The sequence below is a fragment of the Raphanus sativus genome, chromosome 6 (assembly GCF_000801105.2).
Source record: "Raphanus sativus cultivar WK10039 chromosome 6, ASM80110v3, whole genome shotgun sequence".
NCBI classification, from domain to species: Eukaryota; Viridiplantae; Streptophyta; class Magnoliopsida; order Brassicales; family Brassicaceae; genus Raphanus; species Raphanus sativus.
In genome coordinates, this window is record NC_079516.1 from 47,250,050 (window position 1) to 47,274,620 (window position 24,571).

The window sequence follows — 24,571 nt, forward strand, 5'->3', positions numbered from 1 at the left end:
TTGACTCGCGGAGGCCCGTCTCTATGCATGTGCTGGAGGTGCATTTGCACAGGGTCCATTGTATTTTTTGATTTTTTTCTAGCTTAGATTAGGATCCAATATTTTTAAGAAATTTTTTTTGTATGAAGAATTTTTTTTAGCTCAGGGTCTGTATAATTCTTGAAACGGTGGTCTTGTGACTTTTATTTGGGAAAAGAAACTCGGCTGAAACATTTGAACAACAAATGTTGGGATTAATCAAACAAGTAATTATATGACTCGGTCCAGCCTTACGTTATGAGTTCTTATTCAGACGGGAACCGGATAATTTGTCTGAAAACTGGATCACAGACTCATAATCCCGGTCTAAATTGCTCGAACCTAGGTACGGTACTATGAATATATACTTTGCGAGGAACGAGTTGATCTAGAACATCAACCAAAAAAAAAAAAAGATAACCATCGATTACTCGATTTACGCTCGCATTAACTAAGTCTAGCCCCTTCAGCCAACGGAATAATAATATTTTTTGGCAACTAAAGCATTCAGATAGTTTAGAAGAATTTAGTTGTTTAACCACCAACTACAAAATGCCTACGCGGACGTCAACACTGGTATGTATCCATATATAAAACATAAAAATTATAATAATATTCTTCATTGTCGTATGCTTGCATCATACGTATGTATGTAGGTTTACGGTAAACCTAACTAAAAACGTTCAGATAACAAGTTTAAATTACATATGCGGTCGCGACATCTCATGTCTTTAGTCATAATTCATGTAGTTATTTATTATACATGTCTTTTTCGTTGAAACATCTTGACAATGCTTTGATGTGAGAATTAAAATTACAATTACATGAAAAATAATGTAGTTGGTTTGGTTTGGGTTAGTCTTCAGCACGGTTAGTTTGTTCCGGTTCGGTCTGTTCGCTGACACGCTTTGATGATCATCTTCTTCTATTATTCTCTGGTCTAAAAAGAACCTCGACACTAACTCTGTTCGGCTGTGTTTCTCTCTGACGCTCTTTCTCCGTCGATTCATCAAAGAAGAGAGAATCTCCGGGAGACAAAGAGGAAGAGAGAGATCCATCTTACTCTAACAGAGAACTCTCTTCCTAGATAGAACGAGAGAGAGATGCAAACCATCTCGAAAGCTTCGTCTGCTATCTCCTTCTTTCGATGCCCTTCGGTTTGTTTTTTCTTTTCCAGACAGCTATCGATCTGTATATCCTTAAAGATAGTTTTCATTGTAATTTTGCGTTTGTTCGTGTCCTCTTAGATATGATTGTTATCATAAAACAGAGTTGTTGGAAGCAAAGAAAAGCTTGTCTAGTTTGCGTTAGTATATATTATGAGACCAACTTTGTGTGTTATCCAAATAAAACCATTATTGCTTTAGTCAAATCTTTATTTGAGTTATGGATGCGCAATCATGCAATGATTGATGTTTGCATTCTGTTATGTACATAAGGCTTGTTTGACTATTTTTTTTTTTTTTGTTGTTCTTCATTTTTTCTCGAAGTGAATCAATAGTGTAGCATCTTTCTTCTTTCAGAAGCTAAGAAGTCAGCCATGTGTGAGACAGCTTCACCTCAGAAAGGGTCTTGTATGCAGAGTCATGAAGTTTGTCTCTTCACCTCTTAGGACTCTCCGCGGTGCTAGTAAATCTATCCGTGTGTCCAATTTCTGCAGTGTCTCCAACATCTCCTCTTTACAAATCGAACTGGTGTTTACTTATGCCAAAAATCTCCCATTTTAGTTGGTTTGTCATGTAATTGAAAATGAATCTTCATGTGTTTTTTTTCTCTTTTCAAGGTGCCTTGTCTTAATGACAACTATGCTTACGTTTTACATGACGAGGATTCTGGTACAGTCGGTGTGGTTGACCCTTCTGAAGCTGAACCTGTGATAGAATCGTTGCAGAGAAGTGGTCGAAACCTAACGTATATATTGAATACACATCATCATTATGATCATACTGGTGGCAACTTGGAATTGAAAGACAGGTACGGTGCAAAGGTAAGGAAGATTCAACTTCTCTTTTCTATCCTCATGATCAATTGTGCTATGATGATCGTTTGTTACGTATTTGGAATGTAGGTGATTGGCTCAGCTGTAGACAGAGACCGCATTCCTGGAATCGATATAGCATTGAAGGATGGTGACAAATGGATGTTTGCTGGTCATGAAGTCCATGTTATGGATACTCCTGGCCATACTAAAGGTTTTTTCTTCTTTAATATATTTATTATAATTCACATTTTGAAAGTTTGGAAGTTTTTGTAATTATCTTGATTCTCCTTGCAGGCCATATTAGTTTATACTTTCCAGGAGCACAAGCTATCTTCACTGGGGACACCTTGTTTAGCTTGTCATGTGGTAAACTATTTGAAGGTACACCTAAGCATGTAATGTATAAACAAACACCACTTTCATCTTAGTTACATTTCTTTTGGATTAGCTCATGTGAGTTTCTATGGTATGCAACTTGTTGTTGTGCAGATGCTTGCTTCTCTACAAAGGATCGTTTCTTTACCAGATGACACGAGCATATACTGTGGTCATGAATATACACTGGTCTGTTTATATTTTTTTGGCTACGTCTACTTCTTACTGATAAGTCTACTTGTTGTTGAAAAGCTTTTAACTAAAAAAAGAGAATTGACTTTTATTTTGATTTTGGTTGCAGAGTAATTCAAAGTTTGCCTTGTCTATAGAGCCAAACAACGAAGCACTCCAGTCTTATGCAGCTCATGTTGCAGAACTCCGTCAAAAGAAACTACCTACGGTAAAACAAAAAAAGGATTCATCATCCTCGTATACTTGCTCAATGTTTCTGGTTAAGCTTTGGTTCTTGTTTTTTTAATTTCTTTTTACTTGGTCAGATTCCGACAACAGTGAAAATGGAGAAAGCTTGTAACCCATTCCTCCGAAGTTCGAATACAGATATTCGTCGGGCGTTAGGCATTTCAGAGACTGCAGATGATGCAGAAGCTTTAGGAGTTATCCGGAAAGCAAAGGATAATTTCAAAGGATAAATTACTTTTGATGTAAACCTTTTACAGTATTTTGGTACTCACCACAATTAGTTTTTTTTTTCTTTAGATTCTTCTCCAAAATTTATGAATACATATAAAAAATAATTACCTTTTTATGTTTCTTATCTGTGACATTTTATGCTAATTAGAATATTAGCTCTGCTTTACAACATTACTGAGTTTAAATTTAAGATAAACTATTATTCAACTAAATCTTAGACACATTTCAGACTATTATATAAACTATACTAGGTAAAAAAAGCAAAAAGCGTGTGGTATCGGAGTTTTGCGAAGTGGTATCGGAGTTTTGGTCAGTGATGCTCCTCGGCGTCTTGGTGTTCTCCCGACCTCTTTTCCGGTGCAATGGGGGCTTCAGAGGTTCTGTTTACCTTGAAGATGCGTGTCTTCCGGTGGTTACTGATGCGTGTTGGTGCTCCCGGCGTGGCGTATTGAGTTCAGAGGAGCTGCGATTTGATGTGGTCGTCTATGGCCTTTTCAAAGTAGCTCTCTCAGATTCTCTCTCATCTGCTCCTCCCTATCCCGCGTCGTCTCCAGATTCCCATGACTTTCAGCCGGTTGTTTGGTCATTGGGACTAGCTCTTGTTTTTTCTTGTGGTTAGGTGTTCTGTTGTTACCGGAATGTCCTATTGACGAGCTGAAGTTAATCGTCTTCCGGTTCTCGGAAACGGCAAGCGTCGAGATGGTTTGAGGTTGCGAGTAGTCTTCCAGCTTCAGGATTTCTTGGTAACACCGCTTGGAGAGTCATCATATCCTGATGTCGTGGTTGATCTCTTTCTTCACGACAATGCTGGTTCTCTAATACTTCTTGCAGGTCTAAGAGCTCAGTCTGGTGATGTTGCTGCTGCCTTATCAGGTTCGCCTTGTCTGTTTTTAGTAATTATCGGGTAAAGAGCTTCATCTCCAAAGAATAGTATTCTAGCTAATTAGTTTGGAGCTGGCTTCCGTGATTCTCCGTGAATAGAGCTTAGTAAAGCGAGATGGGTCAGTCGAGGATGGCGGTTCCCCTCAGCGGCGTGGTCTGTCTCAAAATCCTGGGTTTTGGTCAATGGAATGAAGAGTGGAGTGTCGGGTGATCTTCAATTCTGTGTGTCGGCGCCTCTTTTGAAAAGAGAGTGAAGATGGAGTGGTCGGCTTGTCCTTGGTCGAGCTGGCGTTGTTGGCCGTGGATCTACGGTGAAGATGAAGGACCTTCTTTGGTTCTTTGAGCCTAGATTTTTTCCCTCCCATTACATTTCACTTAATTTTCCATGTTTTTAGTGATAAGTCCAATCTATTGTTGAAGATTACTGTTTCTCTAACGGTTAGCCGGAGGTCTGTTCCGGTGCCCGTCTCGGATTGTTCTAATTTATATTATAATTTATATTAAAAAAAAAGCAAAAAGCATTAAAAATACTGTAAATGAAGTTTATGGTGAAACGCAAGTAATTAAAAAGAAGTCCACCAACTAACAGATTTATGTATCTGGCTAGTATAGTTAACTTCTTTCAGAGCAAGATTAAACTTTTTAACCATATTTACTAGAATTCTACACGAGCATTGATGATTGGTAAGTAGTTAGATAGCTTAATCTTATTTGTGAGATTGAAGATTTCAGTAAGAGAATGAAAAATTGGTCATTTTCAGTTACAGCTTTAGCATTGATAAATGAACTAACAAACTTTTCAAATTGAAAGTTTTGATTCGATAAAAGAATTAATTCTTCTTTTCTTTACTCCTAGCACCACCACTCGACCGTCTGTCTTAAACTATTACTTTTTGTCCGCTAAGAATAAAAACTTGTAATCACTACTAGCCAATAAGGCTTCGATCGAACAATATGCATACAGTATACGGCCCAAAAATAAATATCCTTGAATAGTACATGTTTAGATAACAGATCTTTTGGTACTTGACACACAGATTAGGATTTTACCACTGAATCCGATAATATAAGTGTAGCCATTTTGGCTGAATTAGATTGTGATCAATCTGAACTAGTTTTGCCTAATCCGTTCCATTTAATTTCCAAAAGAATGATTTTGGTCTTGTAATATTCATATCAAATAAAAAAATTATATCAATGCGAAAATCAGTATAAACGATAGTATATAGTTTCTACATTATTCACAAAATTTTTGTGCTACCAACTATTATCAAATAAATTCATCATATCAAATTTATTAATACATAACAAACACTGTATAAAAGCCAACAAACTCCGGAAACCAATAATATTCTCTGTGGAAAAGTCTATGTATCTGCTTTTTTTTTTCTGAAAAGAGGCTTACTATCTGCTTTTCTTTTTTACAACGTTTTATTCGTTTAGTTTGGTGTACATATAATTAGCGTATTAATCCCGCCCCCACTAAGATTTTATATCTTAAATAACTTAATCCAACACATCGGAAACGTTCATTGCGTCAACCAAAACTTCAAAACAAAAAAAACCAATAAACTCTTTTAGGGTTATAAATTATTCTAGGTACATAGACTAGATCCCTGTTTTTTTTTTGATCAAAGACTAGATCCCTGTTTGTGTTGTCTTCATAGCCATACGACGGCGTTGAGATTCCGTTGGCAGTTTCACGTCATATGCTAAACCGATAATCTCAAGAAACCTAATAATGTACCAAGATATGTCGATTTGCCACCATTCAAGCCCCTGTCTCGCCGACGACTCGAACGCATGGTGATTGTTGTGCCAACTTTCTCCAAACGAAAACACCGATAACCACCTTCAAATAAAAAAAATAAAAAACAAAACAAATAATTTAAATTAACAATAATGCATCTTTGGAAACATCAGCTGTCTACAATTCACGTGTGCTTTTATATTTTCAGAAACTGACAGAGATGATATTATAAACTATTCTTGTACACACCAAAAATATTGAGATTTATAAACATTTACATACCAAACATTTTTTTTTTTTTTTGCTAAAAACACATACCAAACATTACGAGAAGTATCATTGGTCTTCCAAGTTCGAGTGCCCCAGATATGGCAAAGCGAGTTTATGAAACAAGTCACGTGCACCTCTAGTGCTGCTCCTATCCCCTGCATCACCAACCAAAACAATTACTAAATTCTACAAAAAAAAAAAACAATAGCGTTCATATGTAACATTATATTTCATTTTGAATCAAAAGAAATATAGATTACTTACCATCCCCCAAGTTACGAAGGACATGCCACCAAGATAGAAGAGAATGATACCAAGTCCTAGAATGTGAAACAGCACCGTTTTTTGAAGAAACCTATAGAACCATTGCCTCTTCAAATCCTCGACGTTTGTTCTTCTTCCACACTACAATTAATTCATCATGATTTGTATTAAATTGTTTATAAATAATTGACATATAATGAAAAAGAAAAGATTATTTACCTTTTTAACGAGATATGCAGAATCATAAATCCACAGAAGATGACTAAACCAAAAACCTTCCTTAGGGCTATGTGGATCTCGTTCTGAATCAGTAAACTGATGATGATACCGATGAGTACTCACCCAATCAATCGGATCTCCCTATTAATTAAAAAAATTATAATCAATAAAAAATATACTAATTAATAGCAATTAAGATCTTAAGATCTATTAGACCAAATTTGACTAAAAATATCAATGTTATTGATATGAACCTGAATAGCGAGAAGGGCACAATAGGCTAAGAGATACTCAAGCCATTTAGGGACTTTGAAACTCCGATGAGCCAAGTTCCGGTGATACGATACCGTGATACCGAGGCCACCAATCGTATAAAACAAAAAGGCAACCCAAAGAGCCGACCAGCTGAAATAAAAGGGAGCCAAAAGAGCCATAGAATGCACAAACAGTGAAGCTGTAAGTTTGAAATAATCTAATCTCCTCCACTTTCTTTCCCAAAACACCCATTTACGTTTCCTCTTCTCAGCCGCTTTCTCCGGCGACGAAGGATCCTTCCGGTGGTTCTCCTCCACCGTAGACGTCACAGACATTTTCCCGATCTCCATTTTCTCTTTTAGGTTGTCTTTCTTTCTTGTTGAGAGAACCTTTTCTCTCTAGGGATAATGGAGTGGAGGATAAAAAAAGGGGATGCTTATACCTTCGTAATTTATAGTCTCATGAAGAGTTAATTTTACTGTAACAAATAACGTATGATTCGGTAAATATAACAAATATCGTGATATTTGTATGGAGTGGTTTGACACGTAGGCGTAATCTTAAATCCTAATACATGTTTTTTTTTTGTCATAAAATAATTGTTCCAATTTCAAAAATATTTTAGATTATTTTTGCATTTGATTGAATTTGAAATACACTTTTGTATTCAAAAAATCAAATTTTGAATTATTTTTGATAATTTTCCTTACAGTATAAAATAAAAATATATGTTTAGCAAACCTTAAAAACAATTCTATTAAACAACTATGCCTCAAACCCCAAGAAAACAATATATTTTTTCTCACAAGTTTTTCAAAAACTTATTAAAATAAATATATTAAATATCATCAATTTATATATATTGTTATGAAGTTATAATAATAAATTTAAATAAAAACTTGCGAGTATGCGCGAATCATAATCTAGTTCTTTTTAAATATAAAGTACAACGTAAATGTCTATATATAGATTTGAGTTAACTGGAATGAGATAACCTATTAAAAAAAAACTAAACCATTATTCTAATAGTATGAGCTATCTACAGCTTTAAATTTGGTTTAAATTTCTAATCAATCATATTTTTTATTTTGTAAGTTAGTAAAAGGATTTGCCGTTAAACCTAAAACGTTGTTTTTATTGTCTAGAAAAGAAGTGTTTCAGATAGACAATCCTCTTGTATTTAGACAGTCATTTTCCGGCGCAGAGAAGAGTAAGCAGCTTCATGCCTTGGATTTAATGGGCTAAGGGCCTAGAATATATTTAAGAAGAAAGCCCAGAGGCCTGGTGGGGACAAGTTGAAATTACTCAAATTTATCCACCATGTCTAGTCATCGAATCTCTTTGTTTCTGAAACGTCACACTTAACGGAAATGGCGGAACACGCCAAAACGACGCGTTTTAAGAGTGTATTCCCTCATTACACACAGAGAGAGAGAGAGAGAGATTGTGGAGACATCTCTATCTATCTATCTACTACTACACATGACATGATCTCTTGTAAGAATCGCATTCCCTCTTCTTCTTCTTCTTCTTCATCTCACAGATCTCTTCTCTTATCTTCCTCTCATTCCCTCCTCTGATTCTCAATTTTCCTCTCTCACAAGTCACAATCTTTTGCTTCAAAACCCTAAAAACCGTGGTTTTTCTAGAGGCTGATTAGATCTATTTCCGTAAGTGGGTCTTCCCAAAGTCTTCTCCTTTGATCTACTTTCCAATTAGGGTTTCTCTCTTCCACGGAGGAATCAATAGCTTGAGTTTGTGGTTTCAAGTAGGTCTTACAAAGTCGTCTCCTTTTGCTCGTTTTGCAGGATATACTTGATATTGGTTGAAGTCTATAAAAATGGATAGAGAGAAATCTCCAGCACCTAGTGGAGGTCTCCCACCTCCATCACCCGGTCCCATCAACCACGGATCAGACGCTAACCGGCTAAACCACGATATGAGCCGTATGCTCGAACACCCACCTAAGAAGATTGGTCACCGTCGAGCTCATTCCGAGATCCTCACGCTCCCTGATGATCTGAGCTTCGATAGTGATCTCGGTGTGGTTGGTGGTGGTGCTAATAATGCTGCTGATGGAGCTTCTTTCTCTGACGACACTGAAGAAGACTTGCTCTCTATGTATCTTGATATGGATAAGTTCAATTCTTCTACTGCTACTTCTTCTTCGGCGGGTCAAGTGGGTGAGCCATCTTGGAAAAATGAGTCTGTGATGATGATGCATCATACAGGGTCAACAAGTTCTAATCCTCAGAATAGTTTTGGGGAAAGGCCGACGAGAGTGAGGCACCAGCACAGTCACTCTATGGATGGATCGTTGAACATGAGTGAGATGCTTGTGTCTGGAGATGGCGATGATTCTGTGGTTGATGCTAAGAAGTCCATGTCTGCTGCTAAACTTGCTGAGCTTGCTCTCATCGATCCTAAACGTGCTAAGAGGTATTAGTTATCCTGTGCTTCTCTAATTGTTGATTGGAATCCTGGTTAGATTTGGGATAAAAATTACTTTTAGAATGGCCTGACTGACCTCACAAAACATTAAGGACTCTGCTGCTTGATTATGTTCCTTCAAGCAAAACATTGATTTTGTACAATCAAAATCTGAATTTTTGTGTCATACAAATAGGATATGGGCAAACAGGCAGTCCGCGGCGAGGTCAAAAGAAAGGAAGACGAGATACATATTTGAGCTTGAGAGAAAAGTACAGACTTTGCAGACAGAAGCTACAACTCTCTCAGCCCAGTTGACTCTCTTACAGGTTGGTTTTGTAGTCAGTTTCTGGTTACTCTGTTTGAAATTGTTATAGTCTTACAATGTGCTTTCATGTTTTATGCGTTTGAAATATTGTCATTTGGTCTGTCTGTTCAGAGAGACACGAATGGCTTGACAGTTGAAAACAATGAGCTGAAACTGCGGTTGCAAACGATGGAGCAGCAAGTTCACTTGCAGGATGGTGAGGCTCTTACTTTACTTCCCCACTTATAGATAGCTCTCATCACTATTTGGTGTAAACATTTGTCCTTTTGTCAGAATTAAACGAAGCACTTAAGGAGGAAATCCAGCATCTGAAGGTGTTGACAGGCCAGGGTGCGTCGTCAAACGGAGCATCAGCGATGAACTATGGGTCGTTTGGATCAAACCAGCAGTTCTATTCCAACAATCAGTCAATGCAGACAATCTTAGCCGCACAACAGCTCCAGCAGTTGCAGCTTCATTCACAGAAACAACAACAGCATCAACATCAACAACAACAACAACAGCAGCAGTTTCAGTTTCAACAGCAACAGATACAACAGCTTATGCATCACCGTCTTCGACAGCAGGAACAACAAAATGGAACTGCGGAGGTGAGAAAACAGAAGCCATTCCATGGCCAGGATGAGAGCTGATGAACACGAATACAAATATTATGTAATGAGAGAGAGGTACATCCATCAATCGCAATCTTCTAGATTTGGTTTTGTTGCATTTTTAGGGTTTTAGCTAACTGGTGTTTCTTGGCCTCTACAGGGTACTGGCGTTGTTGTGTACTAAGCAGTACATCACTGTTCAATACATTTGAATAGCCCAAAGAAAACATTCCGAGTTGTTTAGATTTTGTTATTGAGACTGTGTCTCCTGTCTTAGTACACATATTCAAATTGCTAATTTGTTGTTATAAATCATAAAAACATAACCGTTATTGCCAACACTATGCTTGATGCATATTTAAAATATTCTCAGATGCTTTTGTATTATAAACATGTAGACTGTTTGTTATACATCAAAGTGAGCTGCCACTTTTGTATTGTTAAAAATGCCAAAGACCATTTCACCAGATCATTAGATACTGTGTTATCTATTATGATGGGATGAGGACAGCCACAAGATTAGTCAAACTCCAACCAACTCCATCGAAAAGTTGATTTTTGATCATAAAGAACATTCATTGTTTTCTTCCTACAAATATGCAACGTTTAATACAGACCTCAAAAACAATCAGCCGACAGTTTTGTATGTGAAACACCGTCCACAAGCTTTTGCGTCTACACTGAATACAGAAACAAAGCAGAGCCGCAGAAACACAAGGAGAGTGGGACCTTATAAACTACAGCCAAGGCCTTTTCTATAAGAAGAAAGGATATGTTTTCTTTTGATACGCAGAATCATAAAACCTCCTCTTTTCTTCTTCTTCTCTTCCACTCACTCCTCAACCTGAACACTAAACAATTTTTTTTTTCTTACTTTGGTCTCAAGTTTTTGTCTCCATTTGGTAGTTCTGTGAAAGTGAAGAGAGAAAGATGAAGATACAGTGTGATGTGTGTGAGAAAGCTCCGGCTACACTTATATGTTGTGCCGATGAGGCTGCTCTATGCGCTAAATGCGACGTCGAGGTTCACGCAGCCAATAAGCTCGCTAGCAAACATCAACGCCTTTTTCTTGACTCTCTCTCCACCAACTTCCCTCCATGCGACATCTGCCTTGTAAGAAAAGTCTCCTCTTCTTTTTTTTTGTTTCTCTCTATTTATACTATGCAGAGATCTATGTGAGTTTATCTATTAATTTTCAAGAGATTATCAATGAGAAGTTTCTTAGTTTTTTGTATCTATCCGTTAATAAAGATCGAGTAATTAGATTTAACTTTATTATATTGATTTTAGATTTCAAGACACACATGTTCAAGGTTTGCTAATGTAGTAATCTCTTTTCTTATGTTCTATCTTTGTTGACGTGCAGGAGAAGGCAGCTTTCATATTCTGTGTTGAGGATAGAGCTCTTCTCTGCAGAGACTGCGACGAAGGGACCCATGCCCCTAACACTCGCTCTGCTAATCACCAGAGGTTCTTGGCTACTGGAATCCGAGTCGCTCTGAGTTCAGCTAGTTGCAGTAAAGAAGGGGAGATGACTCATTTCGATCCATCTAACCAGCAGATTCTCTCTAAACCTCCAACTCAACAGCCTGCTGCTCCATCTCCTCCATGGACTGGCGATGAGTTCTTCACCTACTCTGATTTTGAGCGCAGTAACAAGGTGAGAAAATGGTTTTTACCAAATCAACGGGTGCTCAATGTGTTAGTTTGTTTTAGTTTATTTTTTTTTGACATTTTGTTGTTGTTGTGGTTCAGCAGAAAGAGCAGCTCGATATTGGTGAGCTGGAGTGGTTTGCAGAGATGGGTTTCTTTGGGGACCAGCCTGATCAAGAAGCTCTACCAGCAGCTGAAGTTCCGGAGCTTTCGGTTTCGCATCTGGCTCATGTTCATTCCTACAATAGACCTATGAACCCCAATGTTTCCAACAAGAAGCCGAGGCTTGAGATCCGTTACGATGATGAAGAGCACTTCCTTGTTCCTGACCTACGCTTAAACTATGGAAGGAGGAACTAGAGAACTTATATGCAGCACATGATTCAAACCAGTATTATATGTATTTTGTATGCAATTCAAAAAAAAAACAAATCTTTTATTAGCAAATGATGCCTTGAATTTAAACATAAGTCTATTTAAATCATTACATTTGAGGAAGAGAAACAAAAACAGAGCATAGTGTCCACCTGTTTTCTCTCCTCTGATTTGAACCATAAAAAAAAAACAGATTACTTGGAGAAAGCTTGAGAGTTGTTTTTGTTTTTATTTTCCTTCAAGAAAGCTGAGAACTTCAGCATCTGAAGGAAGAGCAGGAATGGCTCCCTTTTTGGTTGTGGTGATTGCTCCACAAGCGTTTGCGAATCTTAGCACCTTTCTCAATCTCTCTTCGTCCTGTTTCATTAGGTAAATTAGGTTCGGAGCCTATATATCTACCATCTTTAACCAAAAGAGGATTCATTCAATGGAATGGATGGACATTGAGTTGGGTGCTTATTTTGACATGTTACCTCGAGAATGGACTGATCATCAGCAATCTTGTCTAGGAGAGCACCAACAAAGGAATCTCCAGCTCCGGTTGTATCCACCGCGTTCACATGGAAAGGGTCAACGGATCCACGGAAATTCTACACAAAATTGGTAAGCGAATATTAGCAAAGAAACCCATTTTTTAGTGGATGTCACAGAAGTCATTGACGTAGTAAAGAAGTATACGAATCATTTTACTGTTCATGTGATTCGGCAAATGAGAAAAAGCACAAAGTAACTTCCTTTTCTTGACATGAAGCAAATTCGTCACGTTTGATAACACAAAGAACCTTAGAGATCACGACTTTTTGTGACCTCTAATCGATTACTAGAGGGTCCACAAAAAAATTCACTTCTAATTAAGCATTAGGTGAGATCTACCCAACAATATTAAATTGAGTAGCACAAATGATTCCTAAAGATGTATTTAAATCTTTCCTCTTTGTTCTGATTAACATTTTAAATACGTTTCTCTAATCCTTTCCAAAACATGCTAATATAAAAGTAAGTATATTATATAGCATTACTAGTTTTGGCTTCTGGTGTCACCTAATGGACACAGCACACAAGACACAACCAAGAGACAATCATGATGATGATGGTAAATGCACATAAAAGATGTTATAGTGTGTGTTTACCTTGGCGTAATACCGACAACCCTTTTCACCGAGAGTGACAAGCAAGAGCTTCAAGTTGGGATGCCACAAGGACATTACGGTTTCATCGTCGATCTTGTTGCTTCCAGTGAGAAACTCGAGCTCAACGTCGCTTACCTTGATGATCTCAGCCTTGTCCCAGATGCTCATGATCTGTGTCTTGGCTTCTTCCTTTGATGGCCACAGAGGTTCCCTGAGGTTTGGGTCGTAGGAAAGAAGAGCTCCTGCTTCTTTCGCAACTTCCATGGCCTTCAAGTGAGCTGACCTACATGGTTCCACTATTAAGCTAATTGATCCATAGTGAAACACTTTAGCCTGCAAAACCACATCACATACGTATTTAAACCGGTGGACAAATTTCAAACTTAACATAATCAAGTAAAGGCCAGGTTGGTACACACCCAAACAAAAAACTCACAAAAGAGCACAGCTTTGATCATAGGAAATAATTATTAAAGGGACCCATATTGATATTTTGATTCTTTGTGTTTTTTTCATGTGAAACTACAAATCATTATCAAACTGTTCAAGAAAAGCAAAAGGTTCTCGCCATTGAGATTAGCTGTAAAGGTATGTCTTTTTACCAAAATTACGCAAAAAAAAAAAAATCAACACTAGCGATCATTTCACCATCACCATAAAGATCCATTTTACACATATGTTTTTTTTTTTTTTTTTTTGATTAACCAGGTGTTGACCCCTTCGGGGCCCACCACCTAGGCCCGGCGTCAGCCTGTGTCCGGTTAAGACCCTGGACACAACATTTTACACATATGTTGTTATGTGAACAAGATTCTCTTTTGATTCGGATCGAGAAGAACACTAGAACACACAAATAATTAACAGTCGATGTAAAACATCACTCTCTATTTCCACAAATCAGAACATATGTTCAATTAGCAAAAAAAATGTCACTAGAGAAATCAATTAACTAAGGTTAATTCTTTTGCTTAATCACGACAACAGTTGACAAAAAAGGTAGAACTTTCAGTTTGTAGAGAAAATAATGAAAATTTTCATATCACTTCCATATTTTTTTTTTCAAATTTCGGATGATAAAAACAAGAAGTCATGTGCTTCCACAAATCACGTGATCCCACGTGGATCAACGCACATCCGTGCGAAGAACCAGACGACTAAAAAGACCCGCGAAAAAATCGCAAAGAGATGAGACAAAAGTCACCGTTGCATAGCATCAATACATATCCAATAAAGTGAGATCATCTTCTACGTTACTCACAGCAATTAACAATAAGCACCGGCTCCATATACTTTTACACATCTCTTAAACTCTATACGAAAATTCAAAATAATAGACTATGAATCTGTACGTACCGATCTGATGAGCTCGAGGTTGAGTTCATCGGGACGGAGAAGCATATCGGCGCTAGGATTCCGGTAAAACATAAACTCCCGATCTCCGTCAGCACGTAACGTCACGAAGGCTAAGGCGGTTCTTGCTCCGGTGTCGAAGTTGATCCCCTGATCAGCGACGCCGTTTTTCCTCAGGATCCCAGCCAACATGTGGCCGAACTCGTCGTCGCCGAGTTTTCCGACGAAGGCGGATCGTCCGCCGAGACGCGAAACGGCGATGGCGACGTTAGCCGGAGCGCCGCCGGGAGCTTTGAGGAAACCAGGAGCCTCGGCGAGCGAGACGCCGGACTCGGTGGGGACGAAGTCGATGAGCATCTCGCCGAAGCTGACGATCAGTGGTTTCTCGCCGTTGGATGCCATTGGGGGATCTGTGTGGATCGTTGGATCAAATCGGAGAAATGAAAATTAGAGAAGGAAAATGATATAAAAATGAAAGGAAGGAGAGAAGGGTTTAAATAGAGGACGAGACGACCAAGAATTGTAACTGGTTATGAGATAATAAACGTAATCATTAAGATAATATAAATCTTTTCTGAAATATCCATAATCCGTAAAAATAGCTAAATTGATATCTTCTAAAAAACATTGAAATGAATCTTTTCTCAAAAAAAAAACATTGAAATGAATCTCTGATAAAATGCAAAAAATCTCATCAAAATCTTACTACCTTTTCAAAAGTTTACCCGAATCTTTGATTTTTTTTTCTGTTTTATTTCTTAAACAAGATTAAAAGACCAAGTAATCGTCTATCAGGGGTCATTACTACTAATAATAATGTTGATGACTAGAGTAAATTATAAAGTCAGGACATATATGTATTATCAACGGTGTGTGTGGTAGTATCTTGTCTGGTTTAATGGGATAATGACAAAACACCAACGGGCAACGACATACTCTTACCGTCTCACGTGTTTTAAGAATATTTTATTCCCGGATAAAACCGAGATTTTGGAAAATGGATTTTTTCTAAGAAAATAAAATCAATTACAGTATACTTTACCAAACAAAGATAAGAAGTTTGTTTAGGGAGTACATGCAAATATTTAAATCTTACCAAATGAACTGATTAACGTTCAATAAGTAAGTGAAGTGTCACTGATTGGTCGGTGTTGGCAAGTTGGATTATTTAATATTTTGTTTATTAATAATTAATTAATCAAAATTACAGTAATCTGTGGATTCACCTGTGCGGTTTTCATAAAACCAGCCAAGGATATCAAAAGCTCCTTCATGTATGTATAAAAATGGTAGTTTATATCTTACTCTCCATCAATGAGTAGTTTCTTATGAACTACCAATCAAATCAAATTGAACGTTGTTCCAAAAAAAAAAAATTCAAATCAAATTGAACAAAGAGCAACTATCCAAGACTAGTTTTCAATGGTCAGAAATAGAATCTCAATTGTTACGTGTTCATGTTGGCCACTCCAACAACAACAAAACAAAACTCAGCATCTTAAAAACATCAATATTAGTCCGAAATTTGATTCGTCATTATCTGGTTGAATAAAAACCATGTCCACATAAGTAGTTGGTGTTTTTTTGTTACAAGATATTAGCACATAATCCCCACCACTATTGGGGACAAAACACACATCTGATGGTCATAAATAGTTTACATAACAGAGTTGAGCTACAGAAGCAGAGACTGCAACGTCAGAGAGGTTTGTTCTTGTTGGTCTCTTGATCTCATTGTTGAGTTAGCTTTGACGGTTAATTGATCATGGAGGGTTAAGAGTTTGAGTGTAGCAGATTCACGCAGCCAAGTTGATACAACCGAACCGTTTGATGTGAACCGTCCCATGTTGCATTTCGAGAGGTAGAACGGTGCGTCCATCTCCCTCAAAAGCGCATCAACCGCTGGCCTTAGCGCTCCGTCTCCAACCACTTTGCTGTGTTTTCCCCAACCAGTTAATATGCTGCCAGCCACAAAGACAAAAGGTTAGACGAAGAGTATTGGATACATAAACCGAAAAGCTCATTGTAGCTTACCTCATGACTTTAGGTAGCTCATGACCTTCATACACAATGGAGCGAATGTTTAGCAACCAAGCGTGAACCATTGAACTTGCAGCACCAGAAGACATAAGGTGTAAGTCCAAGCACGAAGTCGACCACACGTTCTCCCAAACTTGTCTAGATCTTCCCTCAAGCGCCACCAGTTGCGCCCCTCGTTTCTATAAAACAACAAAGGGTTTCAACAAAAATCATTTCCAACGCTTTGGATTCTAACACTATGAGTGTGATTTAATATACCTGACCAAAGTGCCAGAGCATATCTGTAAGAGCATTGTAGAAAGCAGAAGCGGTAGAACCATCCATTTCCTTTACTTTGTCGAATAAGCTCTGAGCTTGACGCCACACATTCTCTCTATGTCCCATGAGAAGTCCATGAACAACACCATACACCTGATTATCAAACACCCTGAGCTCCTCTAGCAGCATTGATGCATCTTCAAATGAATTGCACCGACTACATAGACACCAAATAAGAATCGTTTACCAAAAAATTGCAGCAATTAGGTCAACTCCTAATAAGAAGAAGGACAAACCTGCAAGCGTTCAGAATAGCTGAAAAGGTTACTACATTTGGTTTGATTTGCAGCTGATGCATTTTGCGGATAACTTCTAATATACTGAAGAGCTCATGCATACCCTCATCACAATCTTTCTTCTTTCTGTTAGTACTACTCTCAATGGTCAACTGCTCAAATATCTCTATTACACGGTTATCCTCTGTTCCACTCAATGTACTTAAAGAAAAAGAAGAAGAAGGTCCCACTCCTAAGCTACAACCATCTCTAGTGGTTGCAGACCGACCAAAGGCATCAATGATAGAATTATAAGTCACGACGTTAGGACTAATCCCTTCCTTACTCATCTCATCTATCAAACAAACAGCAGAACCAACCAACCCATTCTTGCACAATGCATCGATCAACGCACTGTACAACACAACGTCAGCTCTCAAACCAACGCTCTTAAACTCCCTGAACACCTCCATCGCCTCCCTGTACAAACCCCCTTTCGAATACACATCGATCAACGTCGAATAAGTCAGTAGATTAGGCAAGACACGCTCCCTTTTCATCTCGTCGAAAACGCTCTTCACTTCTACGTACTTCCCTTGCTTCCCATACCCTCCAAGAAGAGCATTGTAAGTCACAACATCCTTCTTGATCCCAGCAGAGGCCATCTCTCTAAGAACATCCAACGCTTCTTCGTCTCTACCAGCTTTAGTATAAATCGAAAGCAAAGTATTGTAAGAGACTCTATCCAAGGCAATACCGAGATACCTCATCTCATCGAACAAGCTGAGAGCTTCCTCGAATCTCCCTGCCTTGGCAAACCCATCGATCACGGTGCTGTAACTCACAACGTTAGGCATGATCCTCTTGCCGCGCATCTGAGCAAGAACATCGAAAGAGAGATCCATCTGTCCTCCTTTGCAGAGGGCGTCCAAAAGAGTATTGTAAGAGAACACATCACCCTCGATCTTCCTATGCACCATCTCGTCGAAGAGACTCCTAGCTACCTCCCACAAACCTCCTCTGCTGCACACACCGAGCAGAGAGTTGAAAGTGATCCTATCCGGCTGCACACCGTTCCTCTCCATCTCTTCCAAAAACTCAACCACTCTGCTGAACTCCATCCCTCCTTTACCGCACGCGTCGATGACGGCGTTGTAGGTGACCAAGTTAGGCCTCAAGTTGTAGCTTCTCATGGAGTTAAAGACACTAATAGCTTCCTCGTGGAGCCCGCTTCTTCCATAAGCGCTTATTAAAGCGGAGAAGGCGTAGACGGTGTTCCCGTATCCACCTGATAAAGCGCTTTCGAAGACGGTTTTAGCGATGTCTGCTTTGCCTAGTCTACCGAGAGTGCCTATCATGGCGCTAGCTAGCTTCCCTCGCTCGTTGTTTCTCCTCTCTCGCTGGATGGAGAAGTTGTAGAAGAGGAGGGCTTTGTGGCACTCGCCTCGGTTCCCTAGCTCCCGGAGTAGGAAAGTGTAGTCGTCGGAGGAGCGGAGGGTTGGCTCGAGGGTGGAGATTAGGGTCTGGAACGTCTCGTCGTTGTCGGAGCCGGAGAATGCGGTGAGGGTATGGAGTGCGTGTTCGGCGGCGGTGGAGTGGCGAGAAGCGGAGGTTGTGGTTTTGGGTCGGTTGAAATGCATCTTGGAGACGAACCGGGTCGATCGACGGCCGGAGAAATCGGAGGAGAGAGGAGCGGAGTTTGGGGTTAGGAGAGGAGAGAAAGTTGGAAGCTTTCGATGGGAAGCAGCGACAGGGGATGGTGAGGAGAGGGAGCGGGAGCCGCGAGGGGAGGAAGAGACACGCGGTGGAAGCCATTGACGGTGGTTGGGTTGTTGACGGGTCTGACGTTGGTTGCTGGTGGTGGCGGTGAAGAGGGACCAGTGAGGAGGCGTTGAGGCCATTGTTGAAATGAGAAAGAGTCGTGGAAAGGAAGAGAGAAATAGATTGGTTAGGGGAGGGTTTTATGGTCGTTGGAATACTAAAAGACTGAACCTTTATGAAGAAGGGTTTTGTCCACGGAGAGACAGAGATGGTTGTGTTTGACAATCTTATTCGAAAGGTTTATGTTTGTCCATAAAGTCAGTCAGGTCTCCTTTTTAGTTTCTTTATTTACTTTATGCGACCAACTCTCACCGAGTTATAGAGAAATATAGCACGCCTTACCAATAGACGAGTAGAAGGCTTGAATGTTCCAAGAATCAATGTCCACACCCTAATGTACCATAAATTACTCTTGAAACAATCTCTGTTAATCTGTAAAATGGTTGTTGAAGTTTTAATAGATTTTGGAGTCATTTTTGGTGACCTGATGATTGATGAAATGTATTATTGTAAGAAACTCTATCCAATGCAATACAGAGATATCTCATCTCATCAAACAAGCTAAGAGCTTCATCCAATCATTCACTAGATGTATTTTACGACTTTTACAAATTTAAATAAATAAAACTTTTCAGAAATAAATATATTATTAAGAGTATTAATCATTCATTTCCAAAACTTTAAGCTAATCAAAATACACGTATAATATATATTTTATATCTACACATTCAAAAATATTAAATATAATATTTATATACATATAAACAACCATCAATTTAATAAATTAAAACAAAACGGTCATTAGACAATATTTACTATCGACAATAGTTTTGGCTGGAAATTAGAAAATTATTCTTAAAAACTTAAAACTCATGATAAAACAAACTAAAACAATAAAACGTTATAGCTCAACAGATTTACAAGAATATGGCTAAAACTAGTAATATACTTATTGTAAACATTCATGCATTTCACAATGAAATAGAAGGACAAATTAAAAAAAAACATGATATGATATTGTTTGTTTTACGAGATTCTTATTATAAGATAGAGGATATTTACACATAAAACAAATCAAAACTAATGACATATATTTATTCTTAACCACTACAAACACCAGTGTTTCTTCAACTATTCTTATCAGGTACACAAATATTATAATATGTATAAGTTTATAAATTACAATAGCATATATAAAATATAGTTAATATATGTTATAAATATTATGATTGCATATAGTAAATTTAAAGAGAAAATTATAAGCATGGGAATATTACTAATTGATTCAAGAAACAAACATACAAAACTTAAGAATAACTGATAACTAGATACTTACCCGCCCTTTTCAAGGGCGGAAATTATTTAAACAAACCTTTCTAATTGTTACCAAGATTAGAATATACAAATTATAAAAACAATAATTTTTTATATATATAGTTTTTGAATAATATTGTTTTGGTTATAAAATATACACATTTTTTAAAACTAAAACTTGTATAGTAAAACCTCTATAAATTAATAATGTTGGGACTACACCAAAACTATAAATTTTTTTAATTTATAGAGGTTATTAATTTATCGATATAATATATTGAACCAAAAATTCAATGTTGGGACTATAAAATTATAATATTTATAAAAAAATTAGTGTATATTAATTTATAGAGTATTAATTCAAAGAGTTTATACTGTATATAAACGTTAATATGTGTGAGATTCAAAATTTATAGGTAAAATATTTAGACAATGCTTTTAATTGTTACTGAGAAAACGAAAAAATCAAATAAACTTTAATTCCACAAAAAATAATGTATTTTTTATTAATAATATTGTTTGTGGATATATTATTTAGTTTTTTTATTTTTAAGTTTCAAATACTATGTTAGTTGGTTAAAACCCAATATTTATAAGGCCTAATGTAAATTGGTTTACATAATCGTATGGCCCTTTATTTGTAAAGCAACACAATTTTAATAATTTTTCAAAGTCCATTAGTTAAACCATTTATAATGTGTATTTATGTTGGTTTAAATTAAGTTGTTAGTCATGTTGATATATTTAAGGAACCAAACAGATTTAAGTAGCCAAACACCTACTATTCTAGAGAGGGTCCAAATTTAAATGACAACTTCTAAATGGTAGATAAATTTTAGGACCCTAAATTAATATAGTAGATTTATGTGTTAAGATACTTCATTCTACTTATTATTATAATTAGTTAAAATATTGAAAATGTTAAGAATAATAAAAAAAATTGTGTAAATCAAATTTATTTACAGTTAAGAGTAAACTAAACATTTTGAAATACTCACTAAAATGTAAGATTCCTATTCCCTGCTCACTTCCTTAACCATATGTATTACAAAAATATTTGACAATTACATGTAAAGAACAAATACTTAGTATAAAACGACATGAATATGAAATAATGAGAATACAGGTTAAAAAAAATGAAAATAAAAAAATGAACACATTAAAAATACCTCTACATAAAAAGATCATACTGTAGATTTATTCTATCATTCCAACTATTGTGTAAGATTAATTGATCATATCTATGTGAATGTTAGGATGATGATGTTTCCACAAACAAAAGTTACAACTTAAAAAGATGATAATAATTAAAACAATGCAATGTCATAAAATATGTTTGATAACAAATAACACCAAAGAATAACAAAAATATCAAAATGTCGATTTTTAAACTAAATGTATAAACTCCTAGTGACACAAACATAAGACATTGTGAAGTACAAGGAAATGTAAATGCAGGTAACAGTTTTCAGGTTGGACAAAACCGGTTTTTAGTAGCTTCATCCTCCCATTCAACATCTCTCAACCACTCTTTATAAGCATATAGGACAAGATCACGCCCCTTGGCGCTTGCAGAATCGAGTGGAAGCTTCCTGAGATCTGGACATCTGTGTATCTTTAGATATTTTAAAGCAGGAAAGGGTAAAGGACTCCAGTAGATACTCTTCATTGCATACAAAAACACAAGTGAGAGTGATTCTAGTTTTAGAAAAGGCGTAGTAAACTTCTCTCCACCAATCTTCATCACTTTCTCTCTACTTATTATCTCTTCCGTTTGAAATGACATTTCCACATGCAGATTAGTCAGGCTAGGAGCATACATCAGCCATGTCAAATCCCTTAGACCTTCGCAGTTCACGATGTCTACACGTGTGAGGCTCCGGAAGTACATAGTATTTGGACTTGTCATGTGCTGCAGTTCGTCGTGGCAAGATGGAGCAGCACTTGACCCTGCCACTAATGATATTCTGACAGCATTTGGTATACATTTATCGAGAGATAAATGGCGCGCAAAGTTCACTAAACTGTGGATGTTTAGGAGCCGCTCCATCACAAAGGCATCCTTCAGAGTTAGAGTCAGAAGTTTCAAATGTTCCAAGGACTTCAGCTCCTCCTCCACTAAGCCATCATTCAGAGAAATATTGGACTCAAATAGCATCAGTACCTGCAGACTCAATAGATTCGATATTCCAACAACACTCTTAAGGTTGTGTGTGAACTCTAAGTTCAGATGTATAAGTTTTGTCAAAGACTTTATACCAAATGGCAAAACCTCGATCCCTGTACTTGATAAGTTAAGATACTGCAAGGCAACCAACTTCGAAATGTCTGCAGGCAACTCGGTGAGACTTTCGTTGGAAGATAGATCCAAAACCTTAAGCTCTGTCATCCACTGAAAGAACCGCTCTGAGATACTCACCAGCTTGTTGTTTTGGAGGAAGAGTGTTCCGAGTTTCTTTGTCCCATAATATGGACATGCATCAATCTTCTCAATTTCATTTCCCATTAATGACATCTTCCGCACAACGCTCCAATCTTCCACCACTGGGACGTGGCTCAATCCGGAACCGGTTCTCACAATGAAGCTCTCTTTCTTCTTACCAAGATCAGCTGTTATCCATAGCGCCATCTCACGAACCATATCATGCATCTTGAGAAACTCTGCATGCTCATACTCCATCCATAAGCAAGCACGAACAAGAGTACCTATGACCTCATAACCATGGTTCTTAGCTTTGTCTCTGTCTTTGCTCCCATCTGTAGTTCCCTCGCATATCCAATACTCCACCAGCTCTTCCTTCTCAATCTCATAGTCTTCCGGGAACAAAGCGCAGTATTGCAAACACTTTCTAAACATCTCATCTTTTAGATTATCGTAGCTAAACTTCAAGATTGGAAGAATCTTGTCTTGCATACACGAGAAGTCAGCAGCAAACGAAGTCAAGACATCCTGAGCGTGAGACCATTCTTGTATTGTCTTTCTAGATGACATGGTCTCCCCAATAACATTGAGTGCCAGTGGCAAACCATAACACTTTTCAGCTATCATTCTTGCAACTTGAGGAATGTTCTGATGACTCTCTAAGGTTAGATCTCCAACTCTCATCCGGAACAACTCCCATGCTTCATCCGACGCCAAGCACTTGACTTCCATCTCAACATCAACCCTCATCTCTGAGCACACTTCCTTAGACCGAGTAGTGAACACTACTTTACACCGGTTCATTCTTGTAGGTGTGGGGAATCCTATCCTTTGAATGTCTACTTTACTCCATATGTCATCCAATAACAACATATATCTCTTACCCTTTAGCATCTTCTTGATCTCTGACGCTTTCTCTTCTTCCTTTATGTGTTTCCACTCCTCACTGAAAAGACCAAGTCTCCTCGAAATCGTTTCTTGAACGCTCTCTATCTTTTGATCTTTAGACACCACAACCCAAATGACAACATCAAAATCATTTCCTGTGTTGACAAAAGTGTTATTGATTTGAGACAGGAGTGTGGTTTTACCGACACCTCCCATTCCGTAAAGACCTAACGTTCCAACTCCATCTTCCATTAGCCTGCTACGTACCTTCTCGGTCATTGCTTTCATACCAACAACAGGGTAGATAAGCCTCTCTTCGACTTTAGATCTAGGAACTCTCTCGGCCATGACTTTAAAATCTGCTCTAGACTTGAGACTGTTGACTTCTTTGATTTGCTTGAACACCTTCTTACCGTAATCAAACCTCGATCTGAAACTCCTGGAAACCTCGGTTGTTGTACCTGATGCAAGCAATTCATCGACTTGAGATTCGATTGTCTCGACATTTGAAAGCCATCTCTGAACAGTTGCAAGACGTCGTTGACCTTTCTCTTCCTCTAAAGAAACTCTTGTCAGCAAATCTTCCCTGAGATCCTTGAGCTCCTGAGTTGCCGTCTGCAGAGTTTGCACGTTTTCTTGGAGCTTACGTATGTAACTTGCTTTCTGCGTCAAGCAACGGCCAACGTGGCTGAGTGTTTGATCACACGGCACTGATATTGAAACACAACCTCCCATCTTGACACACACAAAAATCTTTGTAGATCCAAACTCAACTAAGAAAGGTGTAAGGTTTATGACAGTATGAACTAGTTTTCTCAAAAAAAGAAAAGACAGTATGAACTAGAACAGGAACAGAAGAAACGGAACTGACCGTCGACTTTGACAAAAGAAAAAAGAGTGACCGTTGACAAAAAGATGGGCCTTAATAGTATTCTACCGACATAATAGTATTCTACCGACATAATAGTACTGGTTAATAGTATTCTACCGACATAAATCTTCTTTTTTTCTTTTGCTAAATACCGACAT

The 24,571-nt window shown here is 37.8% G+C and overlaps 7 protein-coding genes across 9 annotated transcripts; 3 read left to right on the forward strand and 4 right to left on the reverse strand.

Annotated features, from left to right (window-relative positions):
• The first annotated feature begins 950 nt into the window (after positions 1-950).
• On the forward strand, positions 951-3,196 carry LOC108809254 (hydroxyacylglutathione hydrolase 2, mitochondrial). The gene is made up of 8 exons (XM_018581400.2): positions 951-1,175; positions 1,542-1,712; positions 1,802-2,005; positions 2,087-2,210; positions 2,294-2,394; positions 2,489-2,563; positions 2,676-2,774; positions 2,872-3,196. Exons 1-8 carry the CDS (start codon positions 1,122-1,124, stop codon positions 3,022-3,024), a joined length of 981 nt encoding a protein of 326 aa, XP_018436902.2. The 5' UTR covers positions 951-1,121; the 3' UTR covers positions 3,025-3,196.
• A 2,034-nt stretch (positions 3,197-5,230) lies between these two features.
• LOC108809657 (delta-9 acyl-lipid desaturase 2) lies at positions 5,231-7,092 on the reverse strand. Its single transcript, XM_018581814.2, has 5 exons — positions 6,665-7,092; positions 6,411-6,551; positions 6,192-6,332; positions 5,976-6,082; positions 5,231-5,759 (listed from the first exon to the last, which is right to left on the reverse strand). The coding sequence occupies exons 1-5, from the start codon at positions 7,013-7,015 to the stop codon at positions 5,546-5,548; spliced, it is 954 nt and encodes a 317-aa protein (XP_018437316.1). The 5' UTR covers positions 7,016-7,092; the 3' UTR covers positions 5,231-5,545.
• A 938-nt stretch (positions 7,093-8,030) lies between these two features.
• LOC108812154 (probable transcription factor PosF21) lies at positions 8,031-10,382 on the forward strand. 2 transcript variants are annotated; one of them, XM_056989351.1, is made up of 6 exons: positions 8,031-8,162; positions 8,474-9,104; positions 9,292-9,424; positions 9,535-9,619; positions 9,697-10,091; positions 10,177-10,382. In XM_056989351.1, exons 2-5 carry the CDS (start codon positions 8,506-8,508, stop codon positions 10,053-10,055), a joined length of 1,176 nt encoding a protein of 391 aa, XP_056845331.1. In that variant the 5' UTR covers positions 8,031-8,162; positions 8,474-8,505; the 3' UTR covers positions 10,056-10,091; positions 10,177-10,382. The 2 variants fall into 2 exon arrangements, with proteins under 2 accessions (XP_056845331.1, XP_056845330.1); XM_056989350.1 differs by having other exon boundaries at positions 8,093-8,335.
• Positions 10,383-10,694: 312 nt separating this feature from the next.
• LOC108812156 (B-box zinc finger protein 25) lies at positions 10,695-12,153 on the forward strand. Of its 2 annotated transcripts, none has more exons than XM_018584333.2 (3): positions 10,695-11,129; positions 11,383-11,676; positions 11,772-12,153. In XM_018584333.2, exons 1-3 carry the CDS (start codon positions 10,947-10,949, stop codon positions 12,027-12,029), a joined length of 735 nt encoding a protein of 244 aa, XP_018439835.2. In that variant the 5' UTR covers positions 10,695-10,946; the 3' UTR covers positions 12,030-12,153. The 2 variants fall into 2 exon arrangements, with proteins under 2 accessions (XP_018439835.2, XP_018439836.2); XM_018584334.2 differs by having other exon boundaries at positions 10,711-11,129; positions 11,775-12,153.
• Positions 12,085-15,070, reverse strand: LOC108812155 (probable fructokinase-1). Its single transcript, XM_018584332.2, has 4 exons — positions 14,528-15,070; positions 13,175-13,507; positions 12,518-12,634; positions 12,085-12,401 (listed from the first exon to the last, which is right to left on the reverse strand). The coding sequence occupies exons 1-4, from the start codon at positions 14,924-14,926 to the stop codon at positions 12,273-12,275; spliced, it is 978 nt and encodes a 325-aa protein (XP_018439834.2). The 5' UTR covers positions 14,927-15,070; the 3' UTR covers positions 12,085-12,272.
• A 967-nt stretch (positions 15,071-16,037) lies between these two features.
• LOC108806967 (pentatricopeptide repeat-containing protein GUN1, chloroplastic) lies at positions 16,038-19,182 on the reverse strand. The gene is made up of 4 exons (XM_018579192.2): positions 17,119-19,182; positions 16,823-17,039; positions 16,559-16,743; positions 16,038-16,485 (listed from the first exon to the last, which is right to left on the reverse strand). The coding sequence occupies exons 1-4, from the start codon at positions 18,996-18,998 to the stop codon at positions 16,200-16,202; spliced, it is 2,568 nt and encodes an 855-aa protein (XP_018434694.2). The 5' UTR covers positions 18,999-19,182; the 3' UTR covers positions 16,038-16,199.
• A 2,332-nt stretch (positions 19,183-21,514) lies between these two features.
• On the reverse strand, positions 21,515-24,426 carry LOC108806489 (probable disease resistance protein At5g63020). Its single transcript, XM_018578630.2, has one exon. It carries the CDS (start codon positions 24,275-24,277, stop codon positions 21,701-21,703), a length of 2,577 nt encoding a protein of 858 aa, XP_018434132.2. The 5' UTR covers positions 24,278-24,426; the 3' UTR covers positions 21,515-21,700.
• Positions 24,427-24,571: the final 145 nt, after the last annotated feature.

Excerpts from the sequence above, each read along its gene's own strand:
- LOC108809657 (XM_018581814.2), bottom strand. The coding sequence starts at position 7,015 with ATGGAGATCGGGAAAATGTCTGTGACGTCTACGGTGGAGGAGAACCAC. Across the intron at positions 6,552-6,664 it reads GTGCCCTTCTCGCTATTCAG|GGAGATCCGATTGATTGGGT; the intron begins GTTCATATCAAT and ends TTTAATTAATAG. Across the intron at positions 5,760-5,975 it reads GATACTTCTCGTAATGTTTG|GTGGTTATCGGTGTTTTCGT; the intron begins GTATGTGTTTTT and ends TTTTATTTGAAG.
- LOC108812154 (XM_056989351.1), top strand. The coding sequence starts at position 8,506 with ATGGATAGAGAGAAATCTCCAGCACCTAGTGGAGGTCTCCCACCTCCA. Across the intron at positions 9,425-9,534 it reads CCCAGTTGACTCTCTTACAG|AGAGACACGAATGGCTTGAC; the intron begins GTTGGTTTTGTA and ends CTGTCTGTTCAG. Across the intron at positions 9,620-9,696 it reads GCAAGTTCACTTGCAGGATG|AATTAAACGAAGCACTTAAG; the intron begins GTGAGGCTCTTA and ends TCCTTTTGTCAG.
- LOC108812155 (XM_018584332.2), bottom strand. The coding sequence starts at position 14,926 with ATGGCATCCAACGGCGAGAAACCACTGATCGTCAGCTTCGGCGAGATG. Across the intron at positions 13,508-14,527 it reads ACCTCGAGCTCATCAGATCG|GCTAAAGTGTTTCACTATGG; the intron begins GTACGTACAGAT and ends GTGGTTTTGCAG. Across the intron at positions 12,635-13,174 it reads GTTGTCGGTATTACGCCAAG|AATTTCCGTGGATCCGTTGA; the intron begins GTAAACACACAC and ends AATTTTGTGTAG.
- LOC108812156 (XM_018584333.2), top strand. The coding sequence starts at position 10,947 with ATGAAGATACAGTGTGATGTGTGTGAGAAAGCTCCGGCTACACTTATA. Across the intron at positions 11,130-11,382 it reads CTCCATGCGACATCTGCCTT|GAGAAGGCAGCTTTCATATT; the intron begins GTAAGAAAAGTC and ends GTTGACGTGCAG. Across the intron at positions 11,677-11,771 it reads ATTTTGAGCGCAGTAACAAG|CAGAAAGAGCAGCTCGATAT; the intron begins GTGAGAAAATGG and ends GTTGTGGTTCAG.
- LOC108806967 (XM_018579192.2), bottom strand. The coding sequence starts at position 18,998 with ATGGCCTCAACGCCTCCTCACTGGTCCCTCTTCACCGCCACCACCAGC. Across the intron at positions 17,040-17,118 it reads GCTATTCTGAACGCTTGCAG|TCGGTGCAATTCATTTGAAG; the intron begins GTTTGTCCTTCT and ends GTGTCTATGTAG. Across the intron at positions 16,486-16,558 it reads GAGCTACCTAAAGTCATGAG|CATATTAACTGGTTGGGGAA; the intron begins GTAAGCTACAAT and ends TGTGGCTGGCAG.
- LOC108806489 (XM_018578630.2), bottom strand. The coding sequence starts at position 24,277 with ATGGGAGGTTGTGTTTCAATATCAGTGCCGTGTGATCAAACACTCAGC.
- LOC108809254 (XM_018581400.2), top strand. The coding sequence starts at position 1,122 with ATGCAAACCATCTCGAAAGCTTCGTCTGCTATCTCCTTCTTTCGATGC. Across the intron at positions 1,176-1,541 it reads CCTTCTTTCGATGCCCTTCG|AAGCTAAGAAGTCAGCCATG; the intron begins GTTTGTTTTTTC and ends TTCTTCTTTCAG. Across the intron at positions 2,006-2,086 it reads AAGACAGGTACGGTGCAAAG|GTGATTGGCTCAGCTGTAGA; the intron begins GTAAGGAAGATT and ends TTTGGAATGTAG.